Source organism: Ailuropoda melanoleuca, chromosome 5, assembly GCF_002007445.2.
Source record: "Ailuropoda melanoleuca isolate Jingjing chromosome 5, ASM200744v2, whole genome shotgun sequence".
NCBI classification, from domain to species: domain Eukaryota; kingdom Metazoa; phylum Chordata; class Mammalia; order Carnivora; family Ursidae; genus Ailuropoda; species Ailuropoda melanoleuca.
The window spans coordinates 56,889,172-56,907,022 of record NC_048222.1 but is presented as its reverse complement, the minus strand read 5'-3'; the positions used below and the strand labels follow the sequence as shown (position 1 = coordinate 56,907,022).

The 17,851-nt window shown below is 37.1% G+C and overlaps 1 protein-coding gene across 2 annotated transcripts in view; it reads right to left on the bottom strand.

Moving 5' to 3' along the window:
• Window positions 1-396: 396 nt before the first annotated feature.
• SHC4 (SHC adaptor protein 4) overlaps window positions 397-17,851 on the bottom strand; it is a 136,061-nt gene continuing 118,606 nt past the window's right edge. The window contains exons 11-12 of one of the 2 annotated variants that reach the window (XM_034661005.1): window positions 9,830-10,083; window positions 397-3,335 (exon numbers count right to left, since the gene is read on the bottom strand). In XM_034661005.1, coding sequence (XP_034516896.1) covers window positions 3,075-3,335; window positions 9,830-10,083 — 515 coding nt within the window. In that variant the 3' untranslated portion in view covers window positions 397-3,074. The remainder of the gene's footprint in view (window positions 3,336-9,829; window positions 10,084-17,851) is intronic. The other variant, XM_002917545.4, reaches the window with a different exon arrangement.

Below are 17,851 nucleotides of genomic sequence, written 5' to 3'. Positions count from 1 at the left end.
GCATTATCTCCTCCAGTGCCGTCCATGTTGCAGCAAATGTTGAGAATTCGTTCTTTCTGATAGCTGAGTAATATTCCATTGTATATATGGACCACAGCTTCTTAATCCAGTCATCTGTTGAAGGGCATCTCGGCTCCTTCCATGATTTGGCTATTGTGGACAATGCAGCTATGAACATTGGGGTGCATATGGCCCTTCTCTTTACTACGTCTGTATCTTTGGGGTAAACACCCAGTAGTGCAATGGCTGGGTCATAGGGTAGTTCAATTTTTAACTTTTTAAGGGACCTCCACACTGTTTTCCATAGTGGGCTGTACCAACTTGCATTCCCACCAACAATGTAGGAGGGATCCCCTTTCTCCACATCCTCTCCAACAATTGTCGTTTCTTGCTTTGTCTATCTTTGCCATTCTAACTGGACCAACGCCATTTGTTAAAAAGGCTGTCCTTCTTGCATTAAGTATAATGTCCGTAGCTGCCTCCTTGTGGAGTCACCAGGGCTGGTGGAGTCCCTCAACTGGAGGCCACAGCTCCTAGAAGGCAGTCCTCCCACAGAGCTCTCTCTCCAGATTATGTTCCCGTGATCTCCCCTTACCTGTTCACTGGCCCCAGGGTACTGCATCCTCCCTTGTGGTTTCCCCATACTCTGCCCACACCTTTGTAAAGAGTCCCTTTATTAAACCCGCCTCGCATTACCCAATTTAAGTGAGCCATCTGTTTCCTGTCAGGACCCTGATACACCCTGCAAATGATAAATTTTCCATATTCCAAACATCAGGCATATGCTATCCATTGTCACAAAGCAATGATCATTTATTTTTTTTGAAAAGTCATTTACAGGTATTTAGAGGCAAATGGATTTCCACTTTAAAACAGATGAAGATACATGTGTGTCATTAAAACAGCATGCAGTCAAACATTTCTTCTGTTGTTTCATTTTGTTTTAACTGTGTCTGTGGTGCTTGTAAGTGCAGCATTTGCTTACCTAACTCCTATAACATCAAAGTCAAATACTGATTACCCACATGGTGGTGATGATGTACCAGGATCCATGTGCTGCTCATATCATTTATACTCTCTGCATCTATTTCTATTAGGAACTTTTTCCTGCAACCCAGTTAACACTCTGCTCAACCAGATGGAGACCACAACCCTGCTCTGTCTCTGATGGGTGACTAGATCACCCACAAATTTCTATGATCTATACTCATGCTGACCCCCTTTTGGGAGGACAGATCATCAAGAACCAAGGTATATATGCATATATATATATAATTGATGAAAAGCATTTATTTCCTAGTTGTGTAAAAGGAAACAAACCCACCTAAGCAGTCAGTGGCAGCAGAAGTAGAATAAAATCATAAACCCTTACAGAAAAAAATATCACAATTCGGTGTGCTTGATTTCTGATGATTTCTACCCCAAAAAAGTTTCTTGTCTTTTATTTAAAACTTAGCAAATATATCACAATTACAAAGATTAAGTTGTATCTACATAGCCAAAATGAAGTGGGGTTAAGGCAACAGTCCAGGTTACTCAGGATAAAAAACCATCCTAAAGTAGCGGCCAAACCACTCTGTGCAAAGGCAAGTAAAACACGGAAGCCGTTTTCTCCTCCTCCGAACAACCAAATCCACCCCACCGTCACTTCTGAGAGCACTCCAGTGTGTCAGTGTTTGTGCCGGGAAGGCTCAGGGTTTCTGCTACTGAATACTGGTTTCCGTTGTGTCATTCATTCTTCGAGTATAGATACAGACTAAAGGAAAAAGCTCAAGTTTTCACCTTCTATACAAGCTGATTATCAACGCTGACCCCTAATAAGTGGAAGACTTCTTTTTTATAGACTCATCTTATGTTAGGGCTGAGATAGACCTCTGAATTCACCTTATTCAAGTCTCTTATTTCATAGACAAGGAAACGGGAGTCCAGGCAGGTTCAGCAGCTGGCTCAAGGTCATATAGCACTTTTCTCTACACAACACTTAATTACATCATCAGTTTACCAGTGTACCTACATGTGGCAAACCTTTCCAGCTGTTTCGTTCAGTATGTTTTCTCCCTTCTGCATTTCGTCTGATCGTATCTAGAAGAGATGCTAAGGATACAGTAGGTAAGAGACTATGATTCAGTCACAGCCAATCAAGCAGACATTTCCTGACACTTTCAAAAAAATTCAATACTTTAAATAAGAATGAAACCAATTCGGATGTTGAATGTGAAGAACACCGCTTTGTCCACCATGTGTTAAATCCATGCACTCGTGAGCTGCTTTTGGGTGTGGGGATGGGGGGAGGAAAAAGGGAGAAATATGATGAAATAGAAATGACTGATAGATTTGGCCTCTCTTCAGCTTATGCTATGCTGCATACAAACAGTCTGAATAGCAAAGGTTGAGAAATAACTAGGCCAAAGAATTTAGGCTGCAACCCTTTAACTGGTAAATGGGACAGACCAGTGAAACAGACCAATGCTTTCAGTGGCTTCTGATTTGATTCCACTGGCATAGACAGAGTCCAAATTCAACATCAAATTTATTTTAACATTGCAGTGAAAGTGCTACTAAACAGAAAATGTAATAAAGTCAGTAACTATCAAGAAAATTGCTTCTTATTTTTGTAACAAGGAAAAACTTTTTTTGGCAAATAGTTCTATAGTTAGAGAATATGAAGACACTTAGAACTAATCTCCCCAATATGAAAATGTCCCCAAATTATCAAGTTGAAAGGCACATACCACTGCCCCAGCAGTTCATCCAAGTAGTCTCTAGCATGGGAAATATTAATTGTGCTTTTAGCTTGCTATCAATGCAATATGGCCTTAAAAAGTGACATCCGTGCATATGTATAATTTCTTTTCAAATGAACCAATCCTCTTCCCCTTTTCTGATATTCACTTTCTGAAGATCAATCTTTGTTAGTTCTTTGTCTTATAAAGGACATAGTCCGTGGTGGTGTTGGGAAAATGTACTTCACAGTTTGTGCTCTATTCTGTCTGCAAACCAAGTTTGGATCATCTTTGTGTCCTAACACAAAATGAAGTTTCTTGAATTATCAGTGTGATGGTACTTCCATATTGTCATTTGTTGCAATGCAAAAGTCCTGGATTATTATCTTTTCTCACGGGTTGTTTGAGGCTTACTTCGCTTCCGGAAGAGATGATTGGCAAACTGTTATCCATGTGGTATCTGATAAGGTGACCGACATTATCAAATACATGATCCTTGGTCCTGACCTTGAAAAGGAAGTACAGAGTATTGAGGTCAAATGATAATAGTTCTCCTGCAGGATGTAAACAATCCGGAAGAAAAACAGACACATCCCTGAAGCAGATATTTGGCTGAATAACAAAAAAAAAAAAAATGAAAGGTACTTTTCAACTCCATATCCTTTAGTAAACACTTGTCTCATTCCCCATTACCTTTTCAAAGCAATTTTCCCTCTCAGTTAGAAAAATGATATCGCATGGAGCACTGGGTGTTATATGCAAATAATGAATCATGGAACACTGCATCAAAAACTGGGGATGTACTGTATGGTGACTAACATAATAAAATAACAATTATAAAAAAAATGAAAGAAAAATGATAAACACTGTCACCCAATCCAAATTTGCATCCAACCTCTTTGCCGCGTTACTGTTTGATATATTCTATCATGTCACCATTCCTATAAATATTTAACTGTATATACAAGCATGAATCCCAGGATTATAGTTATAACCCAGCAAGCAGGCTGTTCCCAAAATAACTTGTGTCTGTACAAAAGAGGCCCTTCTGGAGAAATCCTGCCTCTCCTTGGAGGCTCAACACAAGTCCTGTCTCCTTCCAGAAGCCTCCTGAGACCTTCCTAATAGGCCCTCATGTCTCCTTCCTGCCGACTTCATGGTAGCTGATTCATAAATATTTGTTACAGGGAGCTTCTTGTCTGCACGCCAGAGCAACTCGGTTTCCCTACGCCTGCTTTCTCCTGAGGACTTTCCCCTAGTATTACTGCATCCTCACCCTGGGCATGAGCAGAAGATATTACTCTCCATCATGACCCCACCGGCCATAATATACTCCTGTGGGGGGTGGCTGGGAATTGTCCGGGAGCGGGAAGTGATGCAGACAGAGAATACTTTGCTACTTCTGCTATCTCTCTACAAGGGGTTTTTTAGTTCTGTTTAGATATTGGTTTTCAGCATATGAAAAAAGAAAACACACACACACTTTTTTTAAATAATTGACCTAATTTGAATATAACTATGAATTAGATAATGATAATGTATCAATATTTGAATTTCTTGATTTTGATCACTGCACTATGTCTGTGTAAGAGAATACCCCTATTCTTGGGAAAGAGACACTTAAGGATTAAGAGGAAAAGAACACAAGGTTTCTCACTTACTCTCAAATGGCTCCAAGCCTTGAAAACATTTTGATCTTCTTCATCTTAACCCCAACCCAGGTCGAATCAGTTGATCGGTCCTGCCAGTCTGTGTCGTAAATTCCAGCTCACTCTGCCCTCTTCTCTGTATTTCTCCTGCATCCATCCTGGTTCAGGCTTTCACTAGTTTTTACCTAGAATCCCCTAATTACTTTCTTCCAAAAGCAATCCTGCATACAAATGCCAAGTTAATCTTCCAGCACAGGGATTATAAACTATCTACTCTCCTGCCAAACATACCAGATGTTTTAGTTTGCTGGGGGGTAAGGTGTAAGGTACCCAATAGAGAGTTTTTAAGTATTTTGAATTAAAAATGGTGAGATCTCCTATAAAAATTTACTTTTGTGGCTTCTTTGGGAAAATCACATCTGGCTACCCTGGGCCCTTACTCCAAATGGCAGCAATTGACTGGAGCTGCGTGGGACTGTCCCTCTTACACAGGACATGTGGTTCCCAGTTTATCATGGCCCCCCTGCACTCTATGTGCATTCCACCATTTGCCTAGCTTTACACCCTGCTAATACTGGCTGCTGTGGCCCCATTCACAAGGTGCCTGAGCATGTGCTCACGTGCGCGCGCGTGTGTGTGTGAGATAACAAAACCATAACATGAGATCTATCCCCTGAACAAGTTTTTAAGTGTACAACCGTGTAGTTAACTCTAAGCACAATGCTGTACAGCAGATCACTAGAACTTTTTCATCTTCCATGACTGAAATCTATAACCATTAAACAACAACTACCTGTTTCTTCCTCCCCACCAGGCCCTGGAAACTACCATTCTACTTTCTGTTTCTATGAGTTTGACTACTTTTGATATCTCACATAATTGGAATTATGCAGTAGTTGTCATCCCGTGACTGGCTTATTTTAATTAGCAGGATGCGCTCCAGGTTCACTCATGTTGTCGCATGTGACAGACTTTTGTCTTCTTATGGCGGAATAGTATTCCATAGTATGTACGTGCATGGATTCATACACCACATTTTCTTAATCCATTAATCCATCAAGGGTAGCTTGTTCCTACCATTTGGCTACTGTGAATAATGCTGCAATGAAGATGGGAGTGCAAATGTCTCTTTAAGTTCCCAATTTCAGTTCTTTTGGGATAAAAACCCATTCAATAAATATGGATCATATGGGAATTAAATTTTTAATTTTTTGAGAACACTCCATATTGCTTTCCACAGCAGCTACACCATTTTACATTCCCAATAACAAGGTACAGGGTTACAATTTCTGCACACCCCCACCAAAACTTGTTCTTTTCTGTTTGTTTTTCATAATGGCCATCCTAACAGGGGTGAGGTGATATCTTACTGCAAATTTGATTCCATTTCCCTGATGATTATAGTTGTTGAGCATCTTTTCAAATACCTGCTGGTCATATGTATATCTTCTTTGGAGACATGACTATTCAAGTCGTCTGTCCATTTTTAAATCAGATTATTTGTCTTTTTGTTATTAGGTTATAGAAATTTCTTATATACTTTGAAAATTAACCCCTTACCAGGTATATGGTTTGCAAATATTATCTCGCATTCTGTTGTCTTTTACTCTGTTGATTGTTGCCTTTGCTGTGCAGAAATTTTTTTAGTTTTATATAGTCTCGCTTGTCTATTTTTGCATGTGTTTGTATTTTTGGTGTTATATCCAAGAAATCATTGCCAAGAGCAATATTATGAAATTTTCCTCTTATGTTTTCTCCTAGGACCTTTATAGTGTCAGATCTTACATATAAGTCTTTAATCTATTTTGAGTTAATTTTTATATGCGGTATAATATAGAGGTCTAATTTTACTCTTCGCATGTGGATATCATTTTCCCAAAACCATTTGTTGAAAAGAGTATTCTTTACCCATTCTTGGCAACATTTTCAAAGATCACTTGACCATATATGCATAGGTTTATCTCTAGGCTCCCTATTCTATTCCATTGGTCTATATGTCTGTATTCATGCCAGTATCATACTGGTTTTGATTACTCTAGCTTTGAAATCAGTAAGTGTGATGTCTCCAGCTTCATTTTTCTTTCTCAAGATTGTTTTGGCTATTTAGGGTCCTCTGTGGTCCCAAATGAATACGAAGAGTATATTTCTATTTCTATTTCTATAAAAAATGCTATTAGAATTTCTATGGAGATTGCACTGAATTTGTAGATTACTTTGGGTAATACGGAGATTTTTAAAATATTTAATCTTCTAATCCACGAACATGGGATGTCTTTCCGTTTGTGTTTTTTTTTTAATTTCTCTCAGTCAGCAATGTTTTGTAGTTTTTGCTGTATAAGTCTTTTGCCTCCTTCATTACATTTATTCTTAAGTATTTTATTCTTTTTGATGGTATTGTAAATGAGATTGTTTTCTTAATTTCCTTCTGAGATTGTTCATTATTATTATTATATACAAATGCAACTGATTTTTGTATGTTCACTTTCTATTCTGCAATGTTGCTGAAATTGTTAGTCATGACAGGTTTTTTGTGGAATCTTTAGGATCGTCTACATATAAGATTATATCATCTGTGAAGAGATAATTTTACTTCTTCCTTTCCAATTTGGATGCCTTTTATTTCTTTTTCTTGCCTAATTTCTCTGGATAGTACTTCCAGTACTATGTTGAATAAAAGTGGTGAGAGGAAAAGCTTTCTGTTTTTCACTGTGTGTATGGTATTAGCTGTAGACTTTAAACATATGGCCTTTGTCATGCTGAGGTAATTTCCTTCTACTGCTAGTTTGTTGAGTGTTGTTGTTGTTTTTAATCACGAAAGGGTGTTGAGTTCTGTCAAATGCTTTTTGTTCATCTATTGAGATGACCATATGATTTTTATCCATCATTTTGTTAATGTGGTGTGCCACATTGATTGATTTACTTTGTTGAACCTTCCTGGCAATCCAGGGATAAATTCCACTTGGTCATGGTATATGATCCTTTAATGAACTGTTGAATGTAGTTTGCTAGTATTTTGTTAAGGACTTTTCTATATATGTTCATCAGACATACTGGCCTCTGTTTTCTTTCCTTGTAGTGTCTTTTTCTAGTTTTGGTACATGGGTAATGCAGACCTCACAAAATGAGTTTTTAAGTATTTTTCCTCTTCATTTTTTAAAAAGATTTTATTTATTTGAGAGAGAGACACCATGCAAGAGAGCATAAGTGGGGCAAGGGGCAGAGGGAGAGGGAGAAGCAGTCTCCCTGCTGAGCAGGGAGCCCTACAGTCGTAGGTGGGGGGAGTGAGGGGGGAACCTCAGGATCCCAAGATCATGACCTGAGCCAAAGGCAGATGCTTAACCAACTGAGCCACCCAGGCGCCCCTCCTATTCATTTTTTTGGGAAAAGTTTAAGAAGCATTGACAAAATTCTTTAAATGTTTGAAAGTATTTACAAGTGAAACCAACTGGTCCTGGACTTTTTTTTATTGGACAGTTTTTGATTAGTGATTCAATCTCCTTACTAGTAATTTATTCAGATTTTCTGTTTCTTCATGGTTCAATCTTGGTAGGTTGTATGTTTTTAGGAATTTATTTCTTCTGGGCTATCCAATTAGTTGGCATATAATTGTTCTTAATAATATCTTATAATCATTTAATATAATCATTTAATTATTTAATTTGGCATCGGGTGTTAAGTCTCTTCTTTCCTTTCTGATTTTATTTGTTTGAGTCTTCCCTCTTGCTTTCTTAGCCAATCTAGCTAACAGTTTGTCAGTTTTGTGTAACTTTCCAAAACACCAACTTGTAGTTTTGTGGATTTTTCCTATTATTTTCCTATTCTCTTTCATTTATTTCCGCTGTAATCTGAAATATTTCCTTTCTTCTGCTAATTTTGGGTTTAGTTTGCTCTTTTTATAGTTCCTTCAGGCATAAAGTTAGATTGTTTATTTGAGATCTTTTTCTTTTTCTTTTCAGTGTAGGCATTTATCACCATCAACTTCCTTCATACTGCTTCTGATGCATCCCATTCTTCTGGTATGTTGTGTTTTCATTTCCATTTGTTTCCAGATATTTTCTAATTTCCCCCTTGATTTCCTCTTTGACACTGGTTGTTCAAGAGTGTGTTGTTTAACTCCACCTATTTGTGAATTTTTTCTCTGCCACTGATTTCTAGTTTCATTCCATTGTGATAAGAAAAGATACTTGGTATGATTTCACGCTTCTTATATCTCCTAAGACTTGTTTTGTGACCTAATATGTGATCCATCCTAGTATTTCTGATCTAACATGGGAATGCTCTGAGTATGCTTGAGAAGAATGTGTATTCTGCTGCCATTGGGTGGAATGTTCTGTATATGTCTGTTAGGTCCATTTGGTCTACACTGTTTTTCAAGTCCTTCTGACTAGACGTTCTATCCATTATTGAAAGTGGGGCATTGAAATCTCCCACTATTATTGTGTTACTATTTCTCCCTTCAGTTCTGTAAATGTTTGTGTCATATTTCTAGGTATTTTGATCTTGGGTGTGTATACGTTTATAATCATTATATCTTCCTGGTGAATTGATCCTTTTATCATTATATAATGTCCTTCTTTGTCTCTTTCGACAGTTTTTGACTTGAAGTCTATTTTGTCTGATATAAGTATGGCCACCCCTACTCTCTTTTGGTTATCATTTGCATGGAATATCTTTATCCATCCTTTCACTTTCAGGCTATGCGTGTCCTTAAAACTAAAGTGAGTCTCTTCTAGACAGCATATAGTCTGATCTTGCTTATATCCATTCAGCTATTCTCTATTTTTTGACTGAGGAGCCTAATCCATTTACATTTAAACTAATTATTAATAGGGAAAGACTATTACCATTTTGTGAACTGTTTTTTTGTCCAGGGTCATTTCTGTCTACAGGCATCCTCTGCCTAGCCATACATTTTTTATTGGCTTAATGCCATTCTTCTGCTCTGTCTGTTCTTGTGCTTCCTTGCTGTCTTTCAAGGTTCATCTTACATGACAGACTCTGCAAGAAGCCTCTAGTTTGCCTCAACCACAGCATTCCTCTATCCTGAGAAACACCATAATGCTTTGGTTGAACCATTCTTACGTCATTTATACTTGTGTTATAATTATTTAAGCATCTGTTTTACAAAATTATAAGCTATAAGCACTCCGATAACAAGGACAACATACGTGATACTGAACAATGGTCAACTGTGAATCCTTGTACTTCCATGTAGTCAGTATTCATTTAGTTCACTGAATTGAAGTGAGAAGGGCAGAAAGAGCTGTCCTTTACTTGATCTTCCAGGGTAGCTCCCTCTCAAACCCCTCCCCTAGCCCTTAGTTAGCACTTCCTGCTCCAGCTGGAGGGTTCAAGAGAAAGGAAACCCTTAGCTTTACCATGCTTCAATATCAGGGTTTGGGCCAATCATTCAGAATAACCTTATTTGTGAAAACTGTAATAAGAGGACAATGATACCTTGCCTTCAGGATCCACCAGGAGAAGATGCTTTGCCTGGCCTCCCTGTAGGCCACTTAGCACATACTGGCCAGGAGATGTTGCACTCTCTCGAACCAAAAAGTCCCCATCCTTTACCAAGAGGCTCTCTGCTGCCTTCCTGCTCAGTTTGCCGTGGTAGCAGTCTTCATTCCGCAGCTGCTGCTTAATGTGTGGCAAAGAATGTGAGCTGGCAGCCTGGGCCGTGGCACCTGGCTGAACAGTTTCTGGTGCTTCTAGAGTCAAAACACAAACAGAGACATCACCAAGTTACCTCCTCTTCCATTCATTCATTCATTCATTCAGCACATACAACTTGAGGCCCTACTGTGTGCCATGCACTGTTTAAATAATGCTGCTTCTGGAACAAATGGGGTTTTTCTTTTGAGAACTTCCAACAGGCTTTAATTTAATGGTAGGTCCAAACATTGCCTTTGGCTTCTGTTACTGGGAAAGGCTTGCCCAGGTGCAGGAGTTTTCCTTTCAGATGAGAAATGGAACTGACCCACGAGAACTGCTTTCATAACTGCAGAGGGAGGCACTTTATGTCCCAGAGGCTGTATGTTAAAGAGAAAGAAGCTTATGCAGTACCTGGATCACAGATAACTTCTAAATTATTCCTAAACTCTTTGAAAATGCCTACAGTAACTTCAGACTATGCCCACTTTTTAGTATTTAGCTTTTTATTTTTAAACCAAATTACTAATGTGCTTCAGAGATGCTTCTGACCCAAAACTTCAAAGCTATGCTGAACTCCACAGCATTCCTGTTAAGTGACCACTCTGGTGTTTGTGCCATTCACCTGCGTGGACAACACAGAATTAATCGGGTAAAAGAAGAGAACACAGCAGGGAGGCCCTGGTCTGAGGCAGCTCCCTACAGTTCTACAGAATAAATCTTACCCAGAGTCGAGGGCAGTGGGGATGAGAAGATATATCCAGGTGGCACTTAATCGTATTACTGATACTCATAGTGATAATTATTGTGCAGTTCACATTTATCAAGTACAACAGGTACTGTTCAATGTTCTACATATATCTTCTTCTTTCATTCGCCAAAACTAGGAAATGGATATTAAAAAGACTAAATGTCTTACCAAAAGTCATACTGCTAGTCTGTTGTAAATCTAGACTTTAAAATGAGATCTATTTGACTCTGAAGTCCAAGTTCTAAATTACCACACTCTAAGACCCTTGCCTTGAATGTGAAAATTTTTCCATTTTCAAAATTGGTCTAGCCGCTCTACTTCCGTCATACTGACAATGGTCCCCAGTAAATAGCGAGGCTATCAGGATGATATACAGCATCTCCAGAAGTAAAAAAATACAATTCTTAGGTCTGAATCCAGGTAAAAGTTGTATGTTTTATATGGCAAATTTCCTAGGAAAATAACCACAGAAATCAGACTTTGTCTTTTTAAATGCAAAGGATCTTCTGCATAGAAACCAGCTTTCATCTTTATAAACGCAAAGGTGTGTTTCCATGTCCTTATGCAAGGGTCTCACAAATGAGAAATCCTCTTAACTGTAAGTTTTACAAGTTACACGTGGCAATCTCATGAAGTCATTGATATAGGCAACCAGGGCCCTGTAGACATAACCCAATTCTTCCATTAATATGTTATAGTTTTGTCTCTACTTAGGAACTTCTCTCTGCGTAGCACAATTATGATGCAGCATTCACAAATATATCTTTTCGAAAATAACTTTAGTCTGTATTTAATGGCTGAAAATATTCTCCTCTACAATCAGATCTATCTACTGTTGCCAGAAAACGGCTGAAGAAATGTGTCCAGATTTGATGAATAATAAATGAAGTTGGCCTTAGTGCTATTTGCTTTCAGGCATAATAGAGAACTCTGATAAGTAGCTGTGTATGTGTTTGTGTAAGGGAGGGAGAGGGAAAGTGTTTTGTGAGTGGAAGAGAGATGCGTGCGTGTGTGGGGGGGGGTACACACACTGTAACGCATGATGGCTTCCAGTTTATTCTGAGATAAGGGTGGAGAGCTTTTGGACCAGGACAAAACAAAAGAAAAACAGACATTATATCATCTTGAAAAGAGGCAACAGATCATGGGCCAGCCTGAGGATATGGACAATATTTTCCTAACAGTTTCCCAAATTAGCACAAAAACAACACACACTGTACTGGGACATTTCAATCATCTAAACATTTACTGAAAATCTAATTTTCCTAAAAGCAGAATATCTGACAGATTTTTTTAAAATTTTGTTTTAATTTAAAAAGTTATGCATGCTACTTTTTTAAAAATCCAGGAAACACAGAGAAACAAAGAAAAGTAATCACCTATGATCCCATCACCAACTACAACTACTCTTGAACAATTACCTATTATCGACTCCTTTCTTACATAATGTAGACTTTGAGAAAGATAATAATAATTTAAATCTAGTCATTTATATAAAATTGCCCTACGAAATTTAATAAGTTATCGACTTGATATAATTAATAACTTATTTTCTCAGTAGTGGAGGTTAAGGAAGCAACAAGGAAGGCCACTCTGTATTTAACTGAAATGTAGAAAAGAAAAAAAAGTGATAGGAATCATGGAAGAAAGTAATCACGCCATCTTGGAGTTCCCATGGCAACTGAAGACATATTGTTCACAATCTGAAATTCAGGAAAGCTCAAGATAGATATGAATAACCACATCCATAAGCATCTGATGGGCAAAACCTCAGAGAGGAGGCATATGGCTTAAGGGAGAAAAAAAATCTGACATGCAAAATCAGATTAAAATTGCAAGTAAGCCCAATGATAAAGAATGAGACATTTAAAGAAACCAATGTGAACTGTGAAGGTAGTGTACTGATGCAATCAATTTTTAAAAAGCACATGCAGGGGCGCCTGGGTGGCTCAGTCATTAAGCGTCTGCCTTCGGCTCAGGGTGTGATCCCAGAGTCCTGGCATCGAGCCCCGCATCGGGCTCCCTGCTGCGCTGGGAGCCTGCTTCTTCCTCTCCCACTCCCCCTGCTTGTGTTCCCTCTCTTGCTGGCTGTCTCTCTCTCTCTGTCAAATAAATAAATAAAATCTTAAAAAAAACCAATAAAATAAAAAATAAAATAAAATAAAAAGCACAGCAATTCGGTATTTTGGGGTAGTAATGATTACTATATTAGCAAAGGACTGAAAAAAATTAGATGTTCATCAATAAGGGAATAGTTATATAAACCATGATGTACTCATATGATAGAATACTATAAAACAGTTGAAAATAACAAAGATTTGTTCATCCAACATAGGAGGACATAAATATGTAAAGCAAATATTGACAGACTTGAAGGGAGAAATAGACAGCTACATAGTAGTAGTAGGGGACTTTAATATCCATTTTCAATAATAGATAGATCATCCAGACAGATAATCAGTAAGGAAACATTGGACATAAACTACACATTAGACCAGATTGACTCAACAGACATTTACAAAACATTTCACCCAAAAGCAATAGAATACATGTTCTTCTCAAGTGCATATGGGACATTTTCCAGGATAGATCATATGTTAGGCCACAAACAAGGCTTAACAAATTTTTTAAAAATGAAATAATATCAAGCATCTTTTCTGACCACAATGATATGAAACTAGAAATTAATTACAAGAAGAAAACTAGGAAATTCACAAATATGCAAAAATTAAACAGCATGGTACTAAACAATAAATGGGTCAAAGGATAAATCAAAAGACAAATCAGAAAATATCTTGAGACAAATGAAAATGAAAACAAAATTTATGGGATGCTATCAAAGGCAGTTTGAGAAGTTCAAAGTAATTAATACCTATATTAAGGAAACAGAAAGATCTCAAATAACCTAACTGTACAAACTATCAATATTGAATCATGAAGAAATAGAAAATCTGAACAGATGAATTAGTAGTAAAGAAATTGAATCACTAATCAAAAAACACCCAGCAAAGAAAAGTCCAGAACCAGATGGCTTCACAGGTGAATTTTATTTAACATTTAAAGAGAAATTAATTCCAATGGTTCTCAAACTCTTCCAAAAGATAGGTGCTAATGCTTCCAAACTCAACAATTTTCAACATTGATTTACAAGGCCAGCATTACCCTGATACCAGCATTACCCTGATACCAAAAACAGAGAAGGATACCACACACACAATAATTACAGGACAATAACCCTGATGAACATAGATGCAAAGTCCTCAAGAAAATAGTAGCAAACCAAATTCAACAATAAATCAAAAGAAAAGGATCATATACCATGATCAAATAAGATTTATTCTAGGGATGCAGGATTGTTCAACATCCACAAATCAACAATGTGACACATCACATTAGAGAAGGATAAAACCAGATGATCACCCCAAAAGATGCAGAAAAGGCATTTGACAAAATTCAACATCCACTCATGATAAAAGCTCTCAACAAAGTCAGTATGATGGAAATGTACCTCGATATAATAAAGACCATATATGACAAGACCACAGCTAATATCATGCTCACCAGTGAAAAGCTGAAAGCTTTTCTTCTAAGATTAGGAACAAAAGGATGCCCACTCTCCCCACATTCATTCAACAGAGTGTTGGAAGTTCTTGCCAGAGCAATTAGGCAAGAAAAAGAAATAAAAGGTATCTAAATTGAATGGGAAGAAGTAAATCTGTTTCTATTTGCAGGTGACATAAAATTATATGTAGAAAAATCCTAAAGCCTCCACCAAAAAAACCTGTTAGAACTAATAAATGAATTCAGTAAAGCTGTAGGATACAAAGTCAATCCATGAAAACTAGTTGTATTTCTATAAACTAATAAACTATCAGAAAGAGAGATTAAGAAAACAATTCCAGTTACAATAGCATCAAAAATAATAAAATACTGGGGCACCTGGCTGGCTCAGTCCAAAGAGTATGTGACTCCTGATCTCAGAATTGTGAGTTCAAACGCTACATTGGCTGTAGAGATTATTTAAATAAATAAAACTTAGAAAAATAATACTAATAATAAAATACTTAAGAATAAATTTAAGCAAGGGAGTTAAAGATCTGTACATGAAAACTCTAACACATTGATGAAAAAAAACTGAAGACACAAATAAATGGAGAAATAGTCTGTGCTCACAGATTGGAAGTATTAACACTGTTCAAATGTCCATAATACCCAAAGCAATGTACAGATTCGGTGCAATCCCCATCAAAAATTTCAATGGCATTTTTCATCGAACTAGAACAAACAGTGCTAAAATTTGTGTGGAACCACAAAAGGTTTCAAATAGCCAGAGCAAACCTGAGAAAAAAGAACAAAGTTAGAGGCATCATGTTTCCTAATTTCAAACTATATTTCAAAGCTATAATAATCAAAACAGTGTGGTATTGGCATAAAAACAGACACATAGAACAATGAAATGAAATAGAAAGCCCAAGAACACACTCACACTTATATTAATTAACTTATGACAAAGGAGCTAAGAATATACAATGGGGAAAGGATAATATCTTTAACAAGTGATGTTGAGAAAACTGGACAGCCATATGCAAATGAATGAAATTGGACCCCTGTCTTACACCATACACAAAAACAAACTCAAAATGGATTAAAGACTTGAATGTAAGACCTGAACCGATATAACTTCTACAAGAAAATGTAAGGTGTAAGCTCCTTGACATCAGTCTTGACAATGATTTTTTGGATTTGACACTAAAAGCAAAAGCAACAAAAGCAAAAATAAATAAGTAAGGGCCATATCAAAATAAAAATCTTCACAGCAAAGGAAACCATAAACAAAACAAAACAGCAACCCATGGAACAGGAGAAAATATTTGCAAATCACTGATCTGATAAGGCGTTAATATCCAAAGAACACATACAACTCAATGGCAAAAAACCCAAACAATCCAATTAAAAAATGATCAGAGGCACTGAATAGACATTTTTCTAGAGAAGATATACAAATGGCTAACAGGTACATAAAAAGGTTCTCAGCATCACTAATCATCAGAGAAATGCAAATCAAAACTGCAATGAAATAACACCTCACACCTGTTTATCATCAAAAAGACAGGAGATAAATGTTGGCGAAGATGTGGAGGAAAAAAAAACACCTCACGCACTATTGGTGGGAATGCAAACTGCTGCAGCCACTATGGAAAATGGTGTGGAGATTCTTCAAAAAATTAAAAGTAGAACTACTATATGATCGAGAAATTCTACATGTTGGTATATATCCAAAGGAACAAAATCACTATCTCAAAGAGATACCTGTATCCCCATGTTCACTGCAGCACGATTTATAAAACCGAAGACATGAAAACGACCTCAATATCCACTGATGGATGAATGGATAATGTAAATGTGATTGCTTGATTTTACACACACACACACACACACACACACACACACACACACACACAGAGGACTATTATTCAGCCACAAAAAGGTAGGAAATCCTGCCATTTGCAACATGGATGGACCTTGAGGGAATTATGCTAACTGAAATACGTCAGACAGAGAAAGACAAATACTGCATGACCTCACTTATGTGCGGAAGAAAACCAAACTCACAGAAATAGGAAACATATTGGTGATTCCCAAAGGCAGGGAGTGGGGGGTGGGAGAAACAGGTGAAGATGGTAAAAAGTTACAATCATTCAGTTATAATAAGATAAACAGGTCCTGGGGATGTAATATACAGCCTGCAGCTATAGTTAACAATACTGTGTTGCATATTTGAAAGTTGCTAAGAGAGTAAATCTTAAAATTTCTCATCACAAGAAAGAAATTTTTTAACTATGTGAAGTAATGGATGGATACCACGCTGAAGTTAGTGTGTTAATCATTTTGCAATATATACATATATCAAATCACTAGTACAATGTTATATGTCAATTATATCTCAACAAAACAGAAAAAAAAGAAAATAACAAAGGATATTACATGCTGATTTGGACAAATCTCTAAAATGGAAGTGTGAAATAAGCAAGTATAGAAGGGGGTTATCATAACTTCTAAGGGGGTTATAACTTTATTTTTAAAGGAGATAGTGAGATAGCTAGGTAGATAGCTAGGTAGGGATGGAAATGCATAAGTAGGTAGGTAGCTATTTAACTCTGCATTAACATTCTGGTAGTAATCAGGAAGAAACTTAATATCTAGGGAGTTGAATCCAGTATTGAAACTTGAGGAGGGACATTTTATGTTATTTTTTATACTATACTTATTATTTAGATTTCTTCCATGAGCACTTGTGTTACTTTTGAATTTTAAAAAAATCTATTTATAGAATAAAAAATGTATACAAATGTCAGGATAGTCACATAACTAAAGATAAATTCAGAAGAGGGATTAAATTTGTGAGAAAAGTGTCAGGGCTGGGGGACAATCTCCAGTTTTCTGTTGTGGGAAGAAAAGCCTACCCTTTCCCCCCCCACAACATGTTAAAATGACTCCATCTTTGATTTGAGAGGACTTAAGTAGTTAATTCTCTTCATTGACAGTAGTTTTATTTTTCAGAGTTGCTAAGAACACTGAATTAGTCAAAACTGAAACACTGTCTGCAGGAGAAAGGCGGGGTTAGGTTCCTCCAAGCCTCAGGTCAGAACATGTTCATCAGTCGATCAATACATAACCTTGTTTTATGTGGGTTCCTGTTTAAAGACACCTTATTTCACAGATATTGCTGATTCAAGAACACTGAACTTTGAGCCAACGCATGCCTGAATGAAGCGTATCTACTACGTGGATTTTCTCTTTCAGGTATATCACAATCTCCTGCAGTTGGGAACAATAGATAGCACTTAGGCAAAACACTTGGAGACTATTCTAAAGAGCAAAATCATGAACAAACAGCACAAAAATGCAAAATACATGGCACTAAATGGACGCAAAAGGATGCTTGTTTACAATATGAGAGCTGGAACAAGAAGGCAGAGCGTTACCTTGTTTGACCTTAACTGGAAAGATGTGTGTTGGGCGACTCAAATTTTTGTTGCTCACTGCATGTCTACATATGGTCACAAAAGTGCCAT